The sequence below is a fragment of the Pithys albifrons genome, chromosome 9, assembly GCF_047495875.1.
Source record: "Pithys albifrons albifrons isolate INPA30051 chromosome 9, PitAlb_v1, whole genome shotgun sequence".
In the NCBI taxonomy this organism is placed as follows: domain Eukaryota; kingdom Metazoa; phylum Chordata; class Aves; order Passeriformes; family Thamnophilidae; genus Pithys; species Pithys albifrons.
The window spans coordinates 22888666-22908349 of NC_092466.1; the positions used below are offsets into that span (position 1 = coordinate 22888666).

General features: G+C 42.7%; 1 protein-coding gene across 7 annotated transcripts in view; it reads left to right on the plus strand.

Annotated features, from left to right (window-relative positions):
• The first annotated feature begins 3564 nt into the window (after nt 1-3564).
• Nucleotides 3565-19684, plus strand: part of KAT6B (lysine acetyltransferase 6B) — a 105386-nt gene continuing 89266 nt past the window's right edge. For 2 of the 7 annotated variants that reach the window (XM_071563408.1, XM_071563412.1), the window contains exons 1-2: nt 5202-5408; nt 10594-11489. In XM_071563408.1, coding sequence (XP_071419509.1) covers nt 10869-11489 — 621 coding nt within the window. In that variant the 5' untranslated portion in view covers nt 5202-5408; nt 10594-10868. Of the gene's footprint in view, nt 3719-3813; nt 3863-3995; nt 4102-5201; nt 5409-10593; nt 11490-19684 lie in introns of those variants that run through there. The other 5 variants (XM_071563410.1, XM_071563411.1, XM_071563409.1 and 2 more) reach the window with 5 other exon arrangements.

Below are 19684 nucleotides of genomic sequence, written 5' to 3' on the forward strand. Positions count from 1 at the left end.
TGGCAGTGATGCTCTGTTGTGGGCAGCAATACATATCCTCATACATAAACCAAAGAAGCCTTCTCTCTGCCTTCAGAGTTAGTTTCATGGATTAATCTTTCAGATTAAATTACAATATAAAAGGCTGGGAAAAAAATATCATACATGAAAAAAAGAAGAGGCTGTTTTACTTCAGAAGGAATATGAGGATGAAGGTTAGGGTTACAGGGAAGCTGCTGGAAAGTGAGCTAAGCAGAAGAGGTGGTATAGGTAAAGAATACATGCATTCAGCTCATCGGCAGGGACATGCTTGGGATGAGTGCAGAGGCTGGGAAGAAATTCGCTGCACTCTTAGGATGGTGTTTCTCCCCAAAGTCACTTCTTTCAACAGCATATGCCAGGAGAGGCAATTTCCAGGTGACTGTAGTCATGTATGTGGTTATGTGTGGTAATAATAGAAGGGACGTCCTGGCTTTGTTGAAGTCATAGAAGTTTTGCCAGACTTTGATGGAGGTCAAGATTTTAGCCTCTAGCAACTCCAAAGATAGATAGGGATCTGTCACCATACTGACATGGACAACTATGTAATTGTTTCTAAATATGTAACAGCCCCACTAATTCTAATGGAACTGCATCAGTGATTAAAGCCCTCACAGGGAAATTCTTAATATGGCACTAATTTCATGCACAAGAATTTTCTTACTGATTTCAAATGAGTGTTCAAACTCGAATTTAGCATTCTTTTTTGTATACTGATGAATTTGTTCTGCATATGTCTGGGTTTCATTTAAGCAGTAGTCTCTAGCATGTCTTACACCACTATGACACATATAGCAACTTTCAGATTTTGATTTTTGAGAACTGAATTTAACTCAGACCATGCTCAGCCCTTAACTTCTTGCTTTCTCTCCCTTGTGATCCAAAAATAGCAGCAAACAAGTATTTTCAGAATAATTCTAATAACTTTTGGAGAGAAGGACATGCTTACTACATACACTACAATACAGATGTGCAATCAAATATATTTTTCCCTGGGGTGTGGGGGTGACTGTCCTTTAAGTAAGCTTATTTGAAATAAAATAAAAACAAAGAGACTGATAGAACAAAGTTAAATGAGCCATAGTACTTCTTTCTACAAGTAGACAGAAGAGAGTAATTTTGATTTTAGATTTTTTTTTTAATATCAAGGACACTTTTATGGCAGATAGAATGAATGTATTCACCATATAGGTATTTAGGCACCTGTTACTGCTCAGCAGAATTAGTTGTTGTCCTTCATCAGTTTGAGGTGGCTATGGGAGAGAAATCCCCCAAAGTGTGGCCCTAGAAGACATCCTAAAGTGTGAATTTTATTGCTTACACTAACTTTGTTGAGGGCCTTAGAACTTTTCCGTAGATATTTTTAATATAGGGCTGAAGGTTTTTTCATACAATAAACAAAAAATATTTCTTATCTAGCTCACAAACCAAAATGCACACAACATATTAGACATTGTCAATTACATCCAAAGCATTTCAGGTACTTACAGCTTCTCTGTGTAAAATGCACTTTCTCAAACTGAACTGCACTAAATTCCCGTGATGTCATTCTTTTGAAGTTATTATTTTGGAAAATAGTATAATTTACAGAGATAGTGGATCTAAGTTTGCTGGATGATTCTTGTATAAAGAGGGTCGTGTGCTTAACATCACAATTTACATAATGTCAGGTACACCTGCAAATGTCAAGATCCATAGGAGTCTTTCTGCAAACAAAAGGTTCTTGAGTATGTTAAAAACTGGAACACAATGCCCAGTGACATATTGTCCTATAAAATTTATTTCTAGGAAAAGAAATTGAGAAGAAAGAGTGGAATTATTTAAACCAGAGACTTTTATGATTTTTCTCTGTGCTATTACTTATGTCTTCAACACACTTGTAATTTCAAAATGGCCAAGCGGATTATTGAGTTTTCTCCAGTGTTTTGTTTCCTGAACTGGGATGTGGCCATGCCAAGTTTCAGTTTCAAAAAATTATTTTTATGTTTTTATCACTAACCAACTTGTAAATTTCCCAGAAAGAATAAAAAGCTTCTAATGGAAATGTTGTCACAACGCTCAGAATAGTTGCAAATGTGACGCTCTGCTACAAACTGTGCTGCAATGATTTATATTCTTTCCAATAATTTAAAAACTATTTTAAATCACAGCCAGGCCCTGCATTATACATGAACCTTGACGGATTTTCCAACAGGCATTGGGTCACTACACATTTCAATTTCCCACTCTATCTTTAAAAGGCTACATCTGGAAGTTAAAAGCCTAAAACCTCAGTCAATGGTTATGGTATGATAGGTACATGTTGGAATATTATTTTCACCCACTAGCTTTCTGTAAGTAGGTCATACAATTTTACAGTGCTCTGAAACATCACCAAAGAGTTTCCTTATACAGTATCTCCAGCAACTGACTCTGAAAAAGTTGCACTAAACCTTAATGCTTATTATATTATTATTATGGAAATTTTGTTCATTTGCCAGCCTACATGCATTACATCATCTAAGAAAGACCTTTGTAATTTATTGTAGAAGGTCATTTTCCACCCACTCTAAAAGGAGATGTTTTAAATTTTTACTTTTATATTTTCTTCTTTGGGACCAGATATTTTTAGAAAACTTTGCAGACAGGCACTTAATGAAACATGTCACCCCAATATGTGGAAAAGAGGATGTTGAGGAGACCTCTGAGGCTGTCACATTTCAAGTTTGGGAAGATAGAGGGTGTCTAGTGGGTGAATGCTTGAGTAGATGTTCAGGTTGGTAGATTCCCTTTTCCTCCCTTGCGTGGTACCCTATGGGATGTACCCCATGGTATTTTGTCATGCCAGGCTTGGGTGAAAAGCGGTGTTTGCCGGCCACAGCCAAGAAAAACATCACAAGTAGTGTTAAAACTTTGCCAGGCTGAGTGGCCTTTGGCAGCACACCTCCAGGCAGCACGGAAAAAACGTTCAAATGAGTTTTAAGTCCATACCTGTTATCACCATGTTCTTTAAAACACATTCCTCGTAACATCTTGTTACATGTACACACTCCATGGGAGGACAACATCAGTGATTTGTTCACGCTGCTTCCATCCCTCAGACTAATTATGGTCGCCTCAAGCACAGCTCTCTTTCCGCCGGTCCGAGGGAGTGCTCCAGCCCTTTGGGGAGCGCTGGCTCCCCAGCCCTGCCCGTCCCGAGCCGCCCGTGTTGGACGGAACGCGCGGCGCGACCCCACGAGGGCCCCCCGGGAGGCGCCGGTGGCCGCGGCCCCTCGGCCGCCTTCCCGCCCCGGGGACGCGCCGCCCCCGAACTTTATCGCCTTTCCCCCTTTCTCTCTCTTTTTAATTTCTTTTTTCTTTTTTTCTTTTTTTTTTTTTTTTGAGGGGGAAAGGTGGGGGGAGCTCGATTTCCCACTTGCCAACAGCAGATAAAAAAGTGGGGAGGGACCTCTTCTGTCACAGCCTATGTAGATTAACCTTTCAATTAGCTGTTATCAGGTCCTGTGTCTTAGCACCAGTCCCCGCAATCTGCGTCCGCCCGCACCGGGGAGGCTGGAGGTCTGGGGTGGGTTTCTGTTTTAATTTCTAAATTAATGATAATTGCTCGCGTGGCTCCCCTCCCACGCCGAGAGCTGAACGCGTGTGTCTGATCTGCCCGTCCACCTTTTAGTATTTTGGAGTGAGAAGAGGAGCCCTGCGGAGGAGGAGGGGAGACAAGGTATTCTCTCTGTATTCATCTTCTTTTTTCCCCTCTCGCGGAAGGGCTTGGGGAAGGTAACTGGTGCAATCAATCCGCTGGCTGGGGATTCCCTCCACCCCCTCCCCGGCTCGTCTGGTTCTCCTGGCTGGGTCCCTCCAGTGTGTATGTGTTTGGGGAAGGGGGTGGGGGGAGGCTGTGTTGTTGTTGTGTTCCTGGCTCTGGTTGCAGCCAGGAGAGAGAGCGAGCGGCGAGCGAGAGACAGAGCGGGGAGAGCGAGGAGAGAGAGAGAGGAGCCGATCGCGTTTCAGGGGCAGCACATTCCGCAGGAACCGCTGCTGCAGAAACACACACGGGCAGAGAAAGGAGGTCATTGCAAGCAAAGGGGGGAACCTGCATCGGAGGTTAGATTCCCAGGAGTTTATGTGGGGGATAACAGGGAGCATGCGATGGGGTTTGTTTTGCATTGGGTGACAGGCTGCAATTTGCCATAATAACCCCCTTTCCCTCCCCTCTCCCAGCGCAGGGGGCTTGTCACTAGGCTGGGTACTTTTTTTCCTTTTGCACTGGAGGCTGATGCACGTGTTTGCAGACACTTGTGCTGGGTAAATGCATTGCAATGCTCTGCGTTTTGCAGGGGAGGGGGAGCAGCAGCAGGAGGTGATGGCTGGGTTGGATGGGGTGGGGAGAGGGGGAATGGAGTGGCGGAGGGAAGCAAGGGCTGGCTGAGGTTTTTGTGTTGCATGTTCCCACCCTGTCTTTCTGAGGCGGCAATTGTTCCTTCGCAGATGGGGTGACAGAGAAGTCCCTGTTCTTCGCATGACGAAACTTGCAGGGACCTGCATGTGGCTGTAGAGCTGGGAGTCATTGTCGTCCTCCCCCTTCCCAGCCCCTCCTCCCCTCCCTGCGCGGTGCGGGGTGTGTGTGTGCGCGATAAGCGGCTGCCAGTGCCAGGCACCTTGGGAGGGTTATGCTGGGAGCACGCTGTTCCATCCCGCCCGCCCGGGCGAGGGGCAGGCTCTGAGGCGCGCGCGTGACGCTCAATATTTAAGGCTGCTCATTAGTGTGTGTGGCGCGCCCGCCCGGCCCGCCGCGCTGGCTCAGGCGGCCGGTGTGTCGACAGCGCTCGCCCTCCGAACAAACTTCGGCGGTAGCGGGCGGGGCGGACGAACGGGGCGGACGGACGGCAGAGGCGGCCAACGGGAGGGCGGGATGGCGGGAGGTGCCGCCCCCGCTCTGGGCGGGCGGCCAATGGCGAGCGCTCGGGCCGGGCGGCGGGGCGGGCCGTGCGAGTGTGTGGCGGCGGCGACGGCCAATGGGAGCCGCGGGGGGCGGGGCCGCGCGCGGGGGCGGGGCCGGGGGCGGGGCGGACGCGCCTGCCGCCAATGGGCGCACGCGGCTGTTGCCGGGCGGGGCGGGCCCGGGCGGGCCGTGACGGACGCGCGCGTGCCGGCCTATGGCGGCGCGCGGGGGGCGGGCGCGGGGGGCGAGGTGTAATGAGCCTCCATTGGGCTGTAATCAGTGTCATGTCGGATTCACGTTAAGTACAACGGGGCGAAACAAAATGGCGGCGTAGGTGCGCCGAGCCGCGCGCGGTGGCGGTGGGGCGGGCAGCGCGGAGCGGGGCGGGCGGCCCGGCGCGGCCCGGCGGAGCAGCCGGCAGCAGGGGGAGCCGCTGCGGCGCCCGGAGGAGGCTCCTCCCCCCGCCGAGGTGAGTGAGTGGTACCGGGGTGGGGGGTCTCACCTGCCTCCCGCGGGGCACGCGCGGCCGCCGACCCCCGGTGCGGGTGTCCGTGTCCGTGTCCGCACCGCCTCGCCCTCTTCCGGCCGCGCTGCTCGGCGGGGTCGCCGTGCCCCGGGGAGCGCAGCCGGCCGGCTGGAGGGTCCTGCCTGCGGGATGCCAGATCCCGGAGCGGGGCCGGCAGGGCTCGGCAGGCAGCCCCGGCTCGGCCCCTGTCAGAGGCAGCAATGCCTTTGCCCCGGGTCCTGGCGCTGCGCATCGCCCTGGCCGGGGTGTACGGCAAAACCCTTACGCTGGGGAGGGGAATGGCCCAGCCTGTAATGCCACGTTTGGGAAGTGATGTTCTCACTGTATGTTCTTTGCCGGGACCTCACCTTTCGCACTCTGTCACTTGGAAATAACCCGCTCCGCAATGAGCAGACGGGATACCCATCCCCTTCTGTTTAAAATCACTGTCCCAAGAAGAAATGTTTTCAGTGAAACCTTCTTTTCAGGTAAACTGCTGGCAGGGAATATTACTTTCCTGCATTCCTTGATGTTCTCCTGCACCGCATTTTAAAGTGCTCAGAACTTCAGTGGAAGAGGGTGGGAAGGGTGAGTTTGGTGTCATGTTGTGCTGATGCTGTTCCCTCCGGTGGCGCTTGCTGCTGTCATGTTGTGAAATGACAAACCAGCTCGTGGGGTATCAGAGCACGAGCACTTCGTCAGATCGGTTCACATGTGCCACTCTCCTCTCCACATCCCCAACTCTTTGGTATAGTTTTGAAGTTACTGTAGTGTCTCCGCATCTGTCTCTCTAAAGCCTGTGCAAGTGTCGTTGCCCTTCCTTGTTATTACTGGATACTGTTGTGTAAAGAATAATACAATAGCTGGCTTTGATCTGAGTAATTTTAAGAGTGACATGTGTGTCCCGAGTCCTTGCCAGGATCTGCTTTCTCCCCGTCTCTTTGTAGGTGCATGGATTTTGCAATGGTGAAACAACTATCTTGCCTGTTTGGGACCATTAATTGAGATGGGGTAATGAGGGGAGGAATACAGAGTTGATTAGCTGCAGAATTCTAAGTTATGGCATGGAGGAACAAATGGCAAAAATGGAATGCAATGGCAGTCTTCTCTTCCTCCTCCTCTGCTGCAATCCTTACCTGACCCTGACGCTGCAGCAGAGAGCTGGCCTGCTGCTGCTTCTCCCGAGTGTGTGCAGAGCAGGTAGGAGGGAGCAGAAGGAAATCGTGCTGCACGGGTCACCCTCAGGTTGCACAAGTTGCTGTCATCTCCCCCTGCTGCGTCGTCTTTCCCCGCCTTTTATTTCTTCTGGGTTTTTTTATACCTGTGTTAACATCGGTTTTTTTAAAATGTAACTGTTTGCATTTAAAGCAGTCAAACCAGATATTTCATTAATTTCTCCATAAAGTTACTATAGCTTGTATTTTGTGATACCAGTGTAGTAACTTTGTTTTGTTGCTGGGGGAGAGAAGCGTAGCTTTTTTGTGGCTGTTTTTCTGACTACACAGCTTGTTTTCACAATCTGGATCACTTGGAAGTGATTCCGGGTACTAGTTCAGGCCAAAAAAACACCTTATTAGAGGATTATAGGATTACTGATGACACCTGAGGTTGAAGTGTTCAGTCAGTGCATTCCGTGGTTATAATCAGCTGTGCAATAGGTGTGTGCTTAATGAAGGACATATTTGCATTCACTCTAAATCCCAAGCTGCAATTTTGCAACTTCTTTGTATTTATCTGATAATTTATGACCTGACTACAGGGACAAGCCTTGACTGGAGATGACTTTTAATGTTTTAAAGGTAATGTGTTTTATTTCACTGTCTGAATGCTTGTGTTCTGCAGCTCTTGAGTAGCAGATAGTCTTGGTCAGTGCACTCAAAAGCTTTTATTTTCAAAAGAATGTACCTATTATAGAAGTTGAAATACGATAAATTTTGTATAAAGAACTTAATGACTGTTGCTGTAAAACTTGGAAGTTGTCCTGTGCATTTAACAGAGTGAAGAATCTAATCTGTGATTGGTTGGGTACTGTTGAGGGTTTGATTAAAAGTTAGTTAATTACAAGGGGAGGCAGATTAATAAATAGACATGAGTACCTGATAGAAATTTATAACCACTTATTTAAAATTGCAATTTCCTCAAAATCTGTTTGGGTAATGATTACACTTTTTATGTTAAAGGACACCTGTCCACTTTTTCAGGCTTATGGTAGAATTACATTCTAAACTTAGTAACTTGAGTGTAACTTTGAACTTCTGTGTGTCCTCTTATGTTCAATCTTGAGAGTTTGTTTCTAGAACAGTTTGTTTTGTCTTTATCCAGTTACTTGGAATGTAAATTTGTGTTTTTCTTTACTGCCAATCTTGGATCAATCTGTCTTATCTTGATTTCTGAAAGACCACTTTAATGGATCACTCACCTGAGCTATTTTGCTGGAAAGATGTTCGATAGTAAGAGGTTATTCTGAATTTTACATGTGGTGGTGTTTGTGATATCAGTCATGGAGGTCGGGGTGCTCCAAGTCCACGTGCACTCCAAGTGACAGAGTAACAAAGGCTTTAGGTTGTGGCAAAACAATTAAAAACTTGGAGTGGATGTGCTTTGCATGATTTCCTAAGGCAGATGAACTCACATTCTGTTGCAAGGTGTGAATTTAAGATGTCTTTTTTTTTTCTCCTGAAATACCCTGTCCTGTGTGTTGGAAACTCAGTTCCTGCTGGGACACTCTGCTGGTGTTGGTTTAGTAGGTGCTGTGAGGCAGGAGGTTGTATTACACCTTGGGAGTTTTAAGTAAATAAGTTAAAATTTAGTTCTGAGTGTATATGGCTGTGAAATTCCTGTACCAAGCAGCAGACTTTATGTGAAGTTACAGGTTTGTGCTAACCTTTTGCCTCAGTCACTGGCCAATAAAAATTCCTGTAACCCACACGTTGCAGCATTTACACTGAAATGTTCATTGGTGTCCAGGTGCTCGGAACAGACCCTGTACTGTGTGTTCTGGAATTTAATGGAAGTGATGTGGTTGCTTGTATGAAATTTAATAGAACAATACTGCAGTAGATGTAAAAATGAGGCAAATACATCTGACTCAGCAAATGCAGTGTTCAGCATTTAATTAAGTCGTGACTATCTTAATGAAGACCCGCAGTAGAACAGCCTGAGTAAATAACTGTAAAGCTGAAGCTTTCTAGGAATCTGGGGCTTTATGTGGAGCTACAGAGAACTTCCCAAATCTGTAGCCAGAATGTATAAAATAGTCTAAATGTGAGCGAGTCTTCATTATATAGAGAGTTCTGCTTTGTTGTGTTCATGTATTTTCAGTGTCAGATTTGTGAGAGAATTTTTGGAATTCGTAGCACCATGGAAACTCTTCTTTCCTATATTTGTCTGCATTTTGTAGCCACAGTGTTATTTTGGAATTATCTGAAAACAGTGAATATAAACAATTCTGTTAGGAAAAAAATGACTTTTGCTAGCTGGAGTAACTTAAAATGTCTATTTACAGAACAAGTTATTGTTTGATTACAAATACTTCAAACACGCAGAACTGTTATCAAATACAACTTGCATGAGTATGGTCTGGAAGCAAGAAACAGGATCCAATCTATGCAGATCAATAGGGTTTGGTATGTGAGTCAGTTAAACTGTCAGGCCCTGCATTTGCATCAGGAATGTATCTCTTCAGTCTGGCAGTCATCTGAATTTTCATACTTATAAAAATGTTCAACTTTTAATCAAATTCAAGGAAGACAAGTTCATGAAATGAATTAATATTTTGACTATTTGGATATAGAAGAATGTTATATTCACTAGTAACCAGCTGCTCTTTTGTTGCTAATCCAGTTGTGTAGGTATAATAATGTGTGAAACATGATCTGGAGTTGATATTTAAAGACATTTTTGAGGCAGTAGAGGGAGGAGAAGGTATGGGTTCAAAAGTGGTTTTTTGTACTCATTCGTACAGTTGCAGAGAAATATTTTTAACAATTTGAAAATAATTTAGATTGCTGCATCAATTCAGTTTTTTTCCTATTTATAATTTAAATTTGAACTTTTTTCAAATTTTTGTACATGATTGAAATGCAAGATGACTCAAATACATGAATAAAGATGAGGTCCAAGACATGTGTAATCATAGGTGATATTTTTATTTATAGGCTGCTTGCCATAGATTTTTATATGTAGTTGCAGATTAACTAGTTTTAGATTGGAACTGATGAATCTTCTGCTTTACAAGATAACCCATTTATTGAGAATGAAAATTTCCCTCTTCTGTTTTTTTGTTTTCCTTTGATTTGAAGTAATTATACAATCCCGTTAATGTCTCCAAAAGTTCTCACTCACATTTCATGACAGAAAAAGTAATTCCTCACATATATTTGTTTATTCATTAGGCAGCTGCTGTCTCCGTTTAATTTGTATGACTTTCTTTCAGGTTTCCTAAATAAGTTTGTGTAGCCACTGAATTTTCTGTTGGAGTGATGTATTCCATAATAAGTAAATAAAATTGTTTGTTAAACTGTGAGTCACCAAAACGTTTCGTCAATTTGACCTTTTTATGTGTCTTCATGCTGACAGTGTGGTTATGTGAAAGTGCCTCCTGTTACTTTGTTTTCATTTATGTTCCTAGGAGGTTTTATCAAAAATGCTTCTGTACTGTGACTCTTAAAATGAGAAGTGCCTTTGTGATTTTAATGAAATAAATAGATATGTAGTGAATTTATATATCTAAAATGAGTTATATGTATATATACACATACACACAATTTATGTTTCATGGTTGGGTTTTGTCTTTTTGTTTGTTTGGGTTTTCTAGTGCATGTATAATCCATGCAGAAATGACTTGTGGGCAGTTTGTTTTAGAGAATGTTTTCAGATCCCTGGCTGAATGGAAATTGTCCAACAAGTCAGTAGTAGGTTAAGTGTTGGGGTGATGCAATCTTGGAAAGCTGAATCCACTGAATGTTTTGAGAATTAGAAGGATTTCATGGTGGCTTGTTTGGTGCTGGGTGGGAATTGGCAAATGTTTGTATAATCTCACAAAGATTTTTCCATACTGCAGTATCTACAGTGTGAATGTGCTCTCTTTCTTTTGAATACTTCACATTAACTGTGTTCTCTCCCTGCCTCTTGTTTTTTCTTTTTAAAGGTTGCAACAAACTTTCTTGTAAGGACGTACCAGTATCATCCCGGATGAATCCACTCTACCTTTCCATAACAGTAAAGTAATTGGAAGGTTCAGGCAGCAGGTATTCCCCTGCCTCTTCCGACTGCACCAGGTGGATATTTTTGCCATGCGTCCAAGCATAGTGTGGAATCCTTTCAATTGTGTTTGAGGTGTGAAGAACCTCTGCAAGGTCTGCTGAAAGGATAAGGAGGAACCTCTATGGGTAACTCTTGGCTGGAAACAATTACTGGTCAACCATGGTAAAACTTGCCAACCCTCTTTATACGGAGTGGATTCTAGAAGCTATACAAAAAGTTAAAAAGCAAAAGCAAAGGCCTTCAGAAGAGAGAATATGTCATGCTGTTTGTGCTTCCCATGGATTAGATAAGAAGACTGTTTCGGAACAGCTGGAACTCAGTGTTCAAGATGGTTCTATTCTTAAAGTTACTAACAAAGGTCTTGCATCCTACAAGGACCCAGATAATCCTGGGCGGTTTTCATGTGTTAAACCTGGCGCTATTCCCAAGTCTGTTAAGGGGTCTAGAGGGGCTTGTAATGAGCTTCGTAATGTGGATTGGAATAAACTCTTGAGAAGAGCAATTGAAGGGCTTCAAGAACCTAATGGCTCCTCCCTAAAAAACATAGAGAAGTATTTGAGAAGTCAAAATGACCTAGCAAATATTTTCAACAATCCTGCCTTTCAGCAGAGGTTGCGTCTGGGGGCCAAACGTGCAGTGAACAATGGGAGGTTACTGAAGGATGGTCCTCAGTATAGAGTGAATTATGGCAGTTTGGAAAGCAAAGGAGCTCCAAAATACTCCAGCACCTTCCCAGCTTCTCTTCCACCTGTCAGCCTTCTACCCCATGAAAAAGACCAGGTAAGTCTGAAAAACGAGAACTAATGTAGTAATGCCAAAATTCTGCTTGTTATGCCTTTTTTATTTACCTGATGTGAAAATTATGGTTCTCCTTGTGCTTTGTTTGCCCATTTAAATGTATGTAAGTAAGGATGCATGTCCAAGGTCCATGCAGAATCAGCTCTGGTAAATGAACTTTGTGTTGCTCTCTGTGTCCTGTGGTTCTTCATTGGGTAGTTTACTCTGTGGATTCTTGGTAGATGAGCAGAGCAGCAGGGCAGGGTACAGCTGTATTCTCTGCTGTAGGTGTGAAATTGTTCTGTCTTGTCTGGCAGACCAGCATAGCTGAAATTTGTAGTTTGATTTGATTGTGGCCTTTTACCTTCATTTTCTGCCTGCGGATATTGATTTTTTTTGTGGTTTGAACACCACCTGGAATGCAACTGTTGGACTTGTGATGTTTAAGACTGTTAGAATTATTATTGTTAAAGATATTTGGATGTAGATAATTAGCTCTAAAATTACAGTTAGTGGGAACTGCAGTTAATGTAAGTATTCTAGTAAGAGAAGTGAAGGTCTTGAGTGACAATTTGAGCTAAACTGCAGGATCCTCCTATTTCAGTTTTGTTGGACTCCCTGCCTGGGTTTATTTTTGTTGTTACTTGGGTAATGTTTTAAAGTTAATTGTATACAGAGTTTAGCCTTGAGGGAAAAAGGGCTATCAATTAATATTTTGTTTATGAAAGGATAGTGTCAAAGACATGTCTGCAGGCATTCTTTGATCATTTCCCATTTAGTATGGTGAAGTGTGTTTGGAATGTTCAATGTACTTGGGGGAAAAAAGTTACCTGTTTTAGTTGTTGTCTTATTAAGATATTGGTAAGTTTGTGGTTTGGGTTGGTTTTTTTGTTTGGTTGGTTTTTTGGTTTGGGGGGTTTTTGTTTTTGTTTGTTTTTTGGGTTTTTTCCTTCTGAGTAGTCAAGTTTGATGGCAGTTGTTTTAGATATGAAATAATCCAGACAGCTTTGTCATTGTAGAGGTGCCATCAGTGTCTGTAGAAACTGCATGATGGTTTTCACTTGTCTTTTTTCTTTAGCTGATTGTAAGGTGCTGGAGGGTGCTGAGTATGACCTGCTTGTGTTAGAATTATTTTATGAGGTCTACAAGAACAGTTGTTTGTGTAACTGTCAGAGGTGACGTTAGAAAGGTCAGTAGTTGTAGCTTGATTTTTGTGAACTTCTCTAAATAGATGTTAAATAGATGTTAAAATGGATATCCATTTCTGTCGGACTTCTGGAGTATTTGAGGGATGTGTGGGGCTTCACGCTCTGTAACCAGAATGTAAATTCAGAAGTGTTGCATACTGTGCAATTACTGCTGTAGCCATACACTATAAACATTTAATTACTTGTAGTGGTAAAGCTGTCTAAGTACTTTGAGAGTTTCTGCTGTAATTCTGATACTGTAATGGCACTAAAAATCCGGAGGCTGAAGTACTGAGCAACCAAAGTAGCATGAATTCTGTGGAAACAAAAGTCTCTCTTGTTAGAGTACCTACTGGGACTGGCACCCATTGCAAGGAATGTTCGTTGGGTCACGGTACTGAAAAAGCCATTACTGCCATACTAAAATACTGGTATAAGAATGAATCTGTCTTCTACAAGTTAGCCAAACAAATCTGTTCTCTACCCAGTGCTCTGGCAAGAAATAAGCTTTCATTTGGGTGCCTCAAAATTAGCAGTGTGACTGCATCCACTTTTCTTCCTGACAGAAATAGTTTTGATGTGAGGTTGCTGAATCAGTAGTTGCATATTAGTGTAGTGCACCATTTAGTTGTACTAGCTGTGGGCCAGGTACTGGGTAAATATATAGAGACTTGTTTTAAATATGTGATTTTTGCTGTTCTTCAATCTGTGTGGCTTTAAATACTTTTAAGGGATAGTTTTGAAAGTAACTGTACATGGGTTGTCCCTGTTACTGGGACGTGACTGCATCTTCATTTGAAATTGATGTTAATTCATGAATAAGAAGAATGACACTGCAGGAAAACTGTTAGGCTATTTTTACTCTAAGTATTTAAGTGACAGTATGGGGCATGTCAAGATTATTTATTCAGATTTATACAATAAAGGTATCCAACTGGCATCTTTTGGGAATTGGCTAGTACTTGAAGAGTTTGAGTATTTTAAAGTTTGTCTCTTTCTATAGCTAGCACAAGTAAGAGATGATTTTTTTTTATTTGTGTGTCTCATTTTTTATGTTTGGAGTCTTTTTCTGTTGTTTGTTTTCAAGTGCTAGAGGTGAAGTTTCGGTATCTCTTCTGGTGACTTTCCTTGAGGAGAACACCACAAATGGATAGATGTGCAGAAGAAATCTGTCTTGATGACTGTGGGAAATTTGAGTGATTTTGATTATTCTTCGTTTTTAATGCATAATTAACATGTCATCAGGATGAGACAGTTAAAAGATTTGGTGCATTAGAAGCGCATTGGAACTCTTTCTTTGTCAGTCTGAACATTCACACTCCGAATGCAGACTCTGAACCTTCTTCCTCAGGGGTTCAAAGGTGATCAGAAGAGATGCCTATGTGGAGCAGGGTGGTTGTGTTGTTTTGGGGTTTGTGTTGGTTCGGGTTTGGGATTTTGTTTTTGTTTGTTTCCACCACACACCCAAAGCATCAGAGTCTGTAGTGCACTGAGAAGGTAACACTTTGCCGTGCGTGTGGTGCCACTGAAGTAAGTTTGGCAGAGCCAATGCCTTGACTGTGTGACAGGAGTGTTGAGTGTTTTGGATTCTGTGGAGTACTTGGAGCAGGGAGCTGGAAATACTGAATCTTCCTCTTAGTGGTGATTGGTTTGGAGCTGCTTTTCTTGTCGCCCTATGAACTGGGTGATCAATTCAACTAGATACAGTTCTCTTGTTTCATTAGAGAAACAGCTGTGGGTAGTTACAGCAGCATAGCTTATATTGACCTGTTTCCTCCTGTTATCCATAGGCCTGGGAGAAAGCACTTTTGTAAAAATGGTGTGTTTTCTTCAAGTGTTATCCTGACTCTTCTGGCAAAGGTCTGTCGACTGAGGTAGAGCAGGAGGAAGCAAGCATTGCAGCTGTTCAAGTCTCTTCTTCCTCCATCCCTCTCCATTCCGTAGTGTGTGTGGAGGGGTTGCTTTTCCACCCTCTATGAAGAGATACAAGCACAAGGCTCGTGGAAGGGCAGGTTCTGTTGGAAGGCCAGTCGCCAGCAGCAGCTATATGATGTCTAGACTGTACATCATAAATGTAATTAGTAGTGGAAATCATAGTTCAAAAGGACTTTCCAGTTATCCAGAGTATTCTGGTGGTTACATTGAGGTCTTTTTGACTTCCTGAACTCCCCCTGCCTTCCCCTCAAACAAAGAAAAAAAAACAAAACAGAAAAGCACACACACAAGAGAGCAAAAAAAGAATTAAGTTTTGTTGTGCATCACTTCTCTGTATTGCAGTGCATAGTTAAATGGTTTAACTGCTCTTATGTGCTCTTCCTTATGTTCAGAGTATCTTGCCTAGAGATCTTCTCTCGCACTTCACACCTTTTCTCACCCAGCATTTTCTGAAAAGGGCTATATCAGTATGTTAACCAGAAAATGCGGTGTAAAAGCTGGTTACATAGTAGGGAAGGGTGTGAACAGAGAGGAAAATTGAGTGATACTTAGGTTTTCAACAAGCCTTTGAAGCATTAAAATATACTTCTGGAAATGCAGCAAAGTGGTATTTAAAAGTTATGGTTAATTTTAAAAAGGGTGTTTAATTTATCTTTAATGGTGTCAATTGTAGAATGGCAGTATCGCTGGTGTTTTCTGAGCGTGGATTGCATTGTTCCCTTTTTTCTTTGTTACTTGGGCAAGCACCGGGAAGGTTCTGCAGTTTGGGAGCTGCATGAAACCTCCTGGGTCTTAGGAGTCAACCACCTCCTGAGCACAAATGCCATGTGACTATAGACTTGAAGAAACAGATATTGGGAGGCTGTAGGCAGCTATTTATTTGCTTGTTTTTAAACATAATTTAAAAGGATAAATCCAGGTTTAAAAGGTGAAGAGGCAATGGCCACTGTCGTGTTTTCAGAGGGCTTTGGGAAAGTGTAGTGTACCTCAGTTACTTCTGTGTTGTGTTCAGAATAATTAGTACTTAATCTTAGAAAAAAGCAGTTCAAATGGAGATGGCTTGTTCTTGGTTCTCTTGAACAGCTCAGCAACTGTGGTTTCCATCTGAGTCTTGGCATGAAAATTTGTATTAATCCCTCTTTCAGTTTGTCTTTCTAGGCTGACATTCATGCAAAACTGAACTTGTTTTATTAATTTTTCATACCCTTAACTCCTATCTAATTTTGTTTTCAGTGGCCTACGTACGTTTAGCTTTTCAAAGTGTAACTTGGCATAGGTTGAATTTCAGTTTTCTGGTATGGAGCTTGTGCCAGTGCAGACACTGGGTGTTCCTCCTTCTGTCTTTCAGGCAAAGGGCCAATCTATAGCGAATTGCTTTTTTGGCATCCAGGCTCCTCCTTGCTCAGTTTTTCAGCTTCCTGCCTTCCTGTGGGTGGGCAGCAAGACACTGTTGGTTGAGGCGTCTTATTGCCTCTGTCTTTTAGACTTTCCACTGTGCAGAAACAGAAAAAGGAGTCAGGAAGTGCTGCACAATGTGTCTTGCAGACTTACACATAAGAGGATGTTCACAATGCTGAGCTTTGGCAGCTGGCTTTGCATGGTGTCTGTGCTTGTGAGGATGAGTCTGAGCACCAAAATACAGTGATGGGAGTGTTTCTTGTAAGGGAGCATCTGCAGTGCTACAGCTGAAGAGACTGTAGACAGGGAAATGAAAGAGACATCTGGGTTAGAACTTTGTCAGTCCATAAAATATTGTTGTCTTTGGACACAACCTGTTTTTCTCTTCTCATAACCTCTTCATGGTGACAAAGGACTGCAGAACACTGGCATAATTTGACAAACAGTAGGTCTCATATTTGAGCTTTCCATTATCTTAATTCAAAAGATACCTTTATTTCTTGGAATGGTGGCCTACAGCTTTCTGTGTGTAGCTCTTGTTCTAGAAATTCTGGGATGATTGCTGGGTTCTACCACTTTCATGTGTTTTTTTGCTGTTGCTGCAGCTTCTGAAATGCTGAAGGTTCCACTTCTGTACACAGTCCATGTGAACACTGAGAAATGGATCCTCTTAACTCCTGAGATACTGGAGCTTACCAGAAATTGAAGAATTACTTACTCCATCTTTTGACCACTTAAAACTGAAGTGGAAAAGTCTTTTCATCTCATATTGTATAGGTGGATATATCTGGCTTTGGGGGCTATTTTGCATTTTACGATTCAGCACACTTGGATCAAACCAAGAAGCATGTTGTAAAAGTTTTCTTGAATTGTATGGTGGGAAGTAAATGAAATACTGCTGTTTCCTGAATGAGATTGGTCTCCTCCTCCATAAGGCAGGGCAGAGGTTGGTTTCCAATTTCTGATGTTAGTTAGTTTCTGCAAGCAGGTCATCTATTTGTAGTATCCTATAGAACCATGAGAGAAGACCCTACTCATTCTTTTTTTCCCCAAAGCTGGATATTCTGAACATCATTCTGTGTGGTGTGCACTTGGTTCCTGTTACTGCAAGAATTGATTCCAAACCTTACCCTGCAAGCTGTTTAATCCTAAATCTTGCTAAAATTTGATTCTTTTGGTAGTTTTCCTTCAAAATTAATTGGTGTAATGTTCTGTGGTAAATCTGGTATTGAAACTGACAGTAATGAGTTAAAGAAATCCTCTGTAGTTCCAGCAGTTCTGTTGGTGTTTATTCATCTGTGATATTTTCTGTGAAATCTTTCATCTTAATTGGGAGTGACATTTGATTTCTAAACTGCAGTTAGAGGTTTTACTCTTCACATATTTTACCCCAGACTAATTTCAACTCATGACACTGGGACTTTGTGGAACCAAATGAAGGGATTGCTGTTGTTTAGTGGAACAGCAGTGTCAGGGTTCAGACTGTGCCTGTAGAGTTTTGAGTGTGATGCACATCAAATCAGGCATCACTTAGCTGGGAGATCCACTGCTGTACTTTGTGGTTACATGGTAAGAGATAAGTCAACTTTTAAACTAATGATTTCCTTCAGGTACAAAGTCACTTGTGTGTAGTGTTGTTTTTCCCCCGATCTTCTTATATCCCTCATTGAGGAAAATTATTATTGGTGTCACATGGATTTTTCTGTGGCTTTTTTCTTTCCTCTCCAAGTTCTTTGTGAAGGGCTTAAAGTTTCAAATTTGCAGGCACAGGCAATGGTGTGACCTGTTCCAGGGATGTCTGTAGGCAGCTCCAGGGCTGCTACACTTAGTTCTAGGTTTGTGTGGATTACTGAGACTTCTGGTTGTGCTGTAGATAAGTTACATAAGGAAAAAGTTCTTGGAGTGAGGGAAGCTGCAGACTTGTGAATTGTCTACTGTTGTGTCTTGTCCCTGCAGTACTTGCTAAATGTGTGCAGGAATTCCTGCGTTCTCAAGCGTTTTGGGTCTAGAGGGGCAGAGTCCCATTTTATGTCCCCTTGTGGTTGTGGTGGAACAGTCCAGCAGTTACCAACTAATGCAGTCCTCGGTGATGGAGGCTTCAGACTTTTGGTTTTAATTACAGCAAGACTCTGGCACAGGAGGAAAGCTGTGTGTCATCTCAGCAGAGGTGTCTGGGAGGCATGGCTGGTGTTCCCTGATCTAAGAAGAATCTTTCACTGAACTACAGGTAGCTTAAGCTGTCATAAGTTTGCCACATTTTCCACATGCTTTCCAGGAGTTAATTTCAGCACTGGTGGTATTTTGAAGTTGACTTCAATTTCACATCTCTCTTCTTTCCAAAATGGTAAAGATGACTGACTGTAGTTTTAAGAAATTATTTTTATGTCACACCCATGTGTCTGTGGCAACACGAACTATCAGTGTTTGTGTTTAGCTCAGTAAAAGTCACATGTCAGTGGCAGCCGTGTTTCAGACCTTGAGTAGAGGCAGTTCTTAACTAATGAATACATAAGATCTTGGAATTTTTTAGGGTGGAAAAGACCTCTAAGATCATTGAGTCCAACTGTTAACCTAGCACTGCCATGTTCACCATTAAATCATGTTCCCAAGTGCCACATCCACATGTTTTCTGAACACTTCCACAGATGGTGATTCTAAGACTTCCCTGGGCAGCAGGAAGTAGTTACAAAGAGGATAGTCCAGATAAAACTGCTATAGGTGTGTGGGACTGTTGTTGAAGCACCTCCTCCAGCACTCCTCAGGTGGTCATAGTAAAGAAGTCTCATGTTTCGCAGATGGCAGAATGAGAGGTAACTGCCACAAGCTGCATCAAAGGAAACTGCAGATAGATGGAGAAAATCCTTTAAAATGAGGATGGAGTGACATGGAACAGGAATTTGGAGTGGCTGTGGAATCTCCATCCTTAGAGGTGGTCAGAGCTTGACTAGGCAAGGCCCTGAGCAACCTGGTGGGACATTTGCTCTGTTCTTGTGTTGAATGGTGGGTTGGGGTTCACGCTCCAGAGTTCTCTCCCAGCGCAGAGTATTCTATTTCAACTTGGAATTGAAAGGTCTTTTGCCACTTGAAACTGTTGGCTCATAGAGCAGAAAGTATAATTTCTTAGTGCAAGACTGTGATGATTTGCAGACAGCTGCATCAAACAGCCAAAGTGTAAACTAAAGAAGGGTGGAAGCTTCACCTGGGAAAAACATTGCCAGAGATTTCACAGTGTGTTTATTTTGGTATTTCGTTTTACTGTGGGTTTTTGGTTTTGTTGGGGTTTTTTTGTTGTTTTGTTTTTGTTTGTTTGTGGTGGTGTTTGTTTGGAGGTTTTAGTGTGTATGGTTTCTTGTTGTTGTTAAAGTTTGTTTCATAAATGCATTTGGTGTGTGTTGCTCCAAGAGTAGTGAACATCCTGATTTCTGCTTTCTCGGGACTCCCTAGAATCAGGAAAAATAAGAACTTTTAGCTTTAAAGACCTGGAAGGCTGTGTCTGAAGCCTGCTAAGGTGTATTTAAGTTCTACCATTATGTTATGTGGATATTAGGTGAAGCTGCTTGGAGAGCTGTTGTCCTTTACATTTATCTGTAAAACTGTGAGTAATGCCTGACTTACAAATACTGTGGAATTCTCTAAAACATTGGGATTAGTGGATAATGGGCAGTAGTTAGCAAAGAC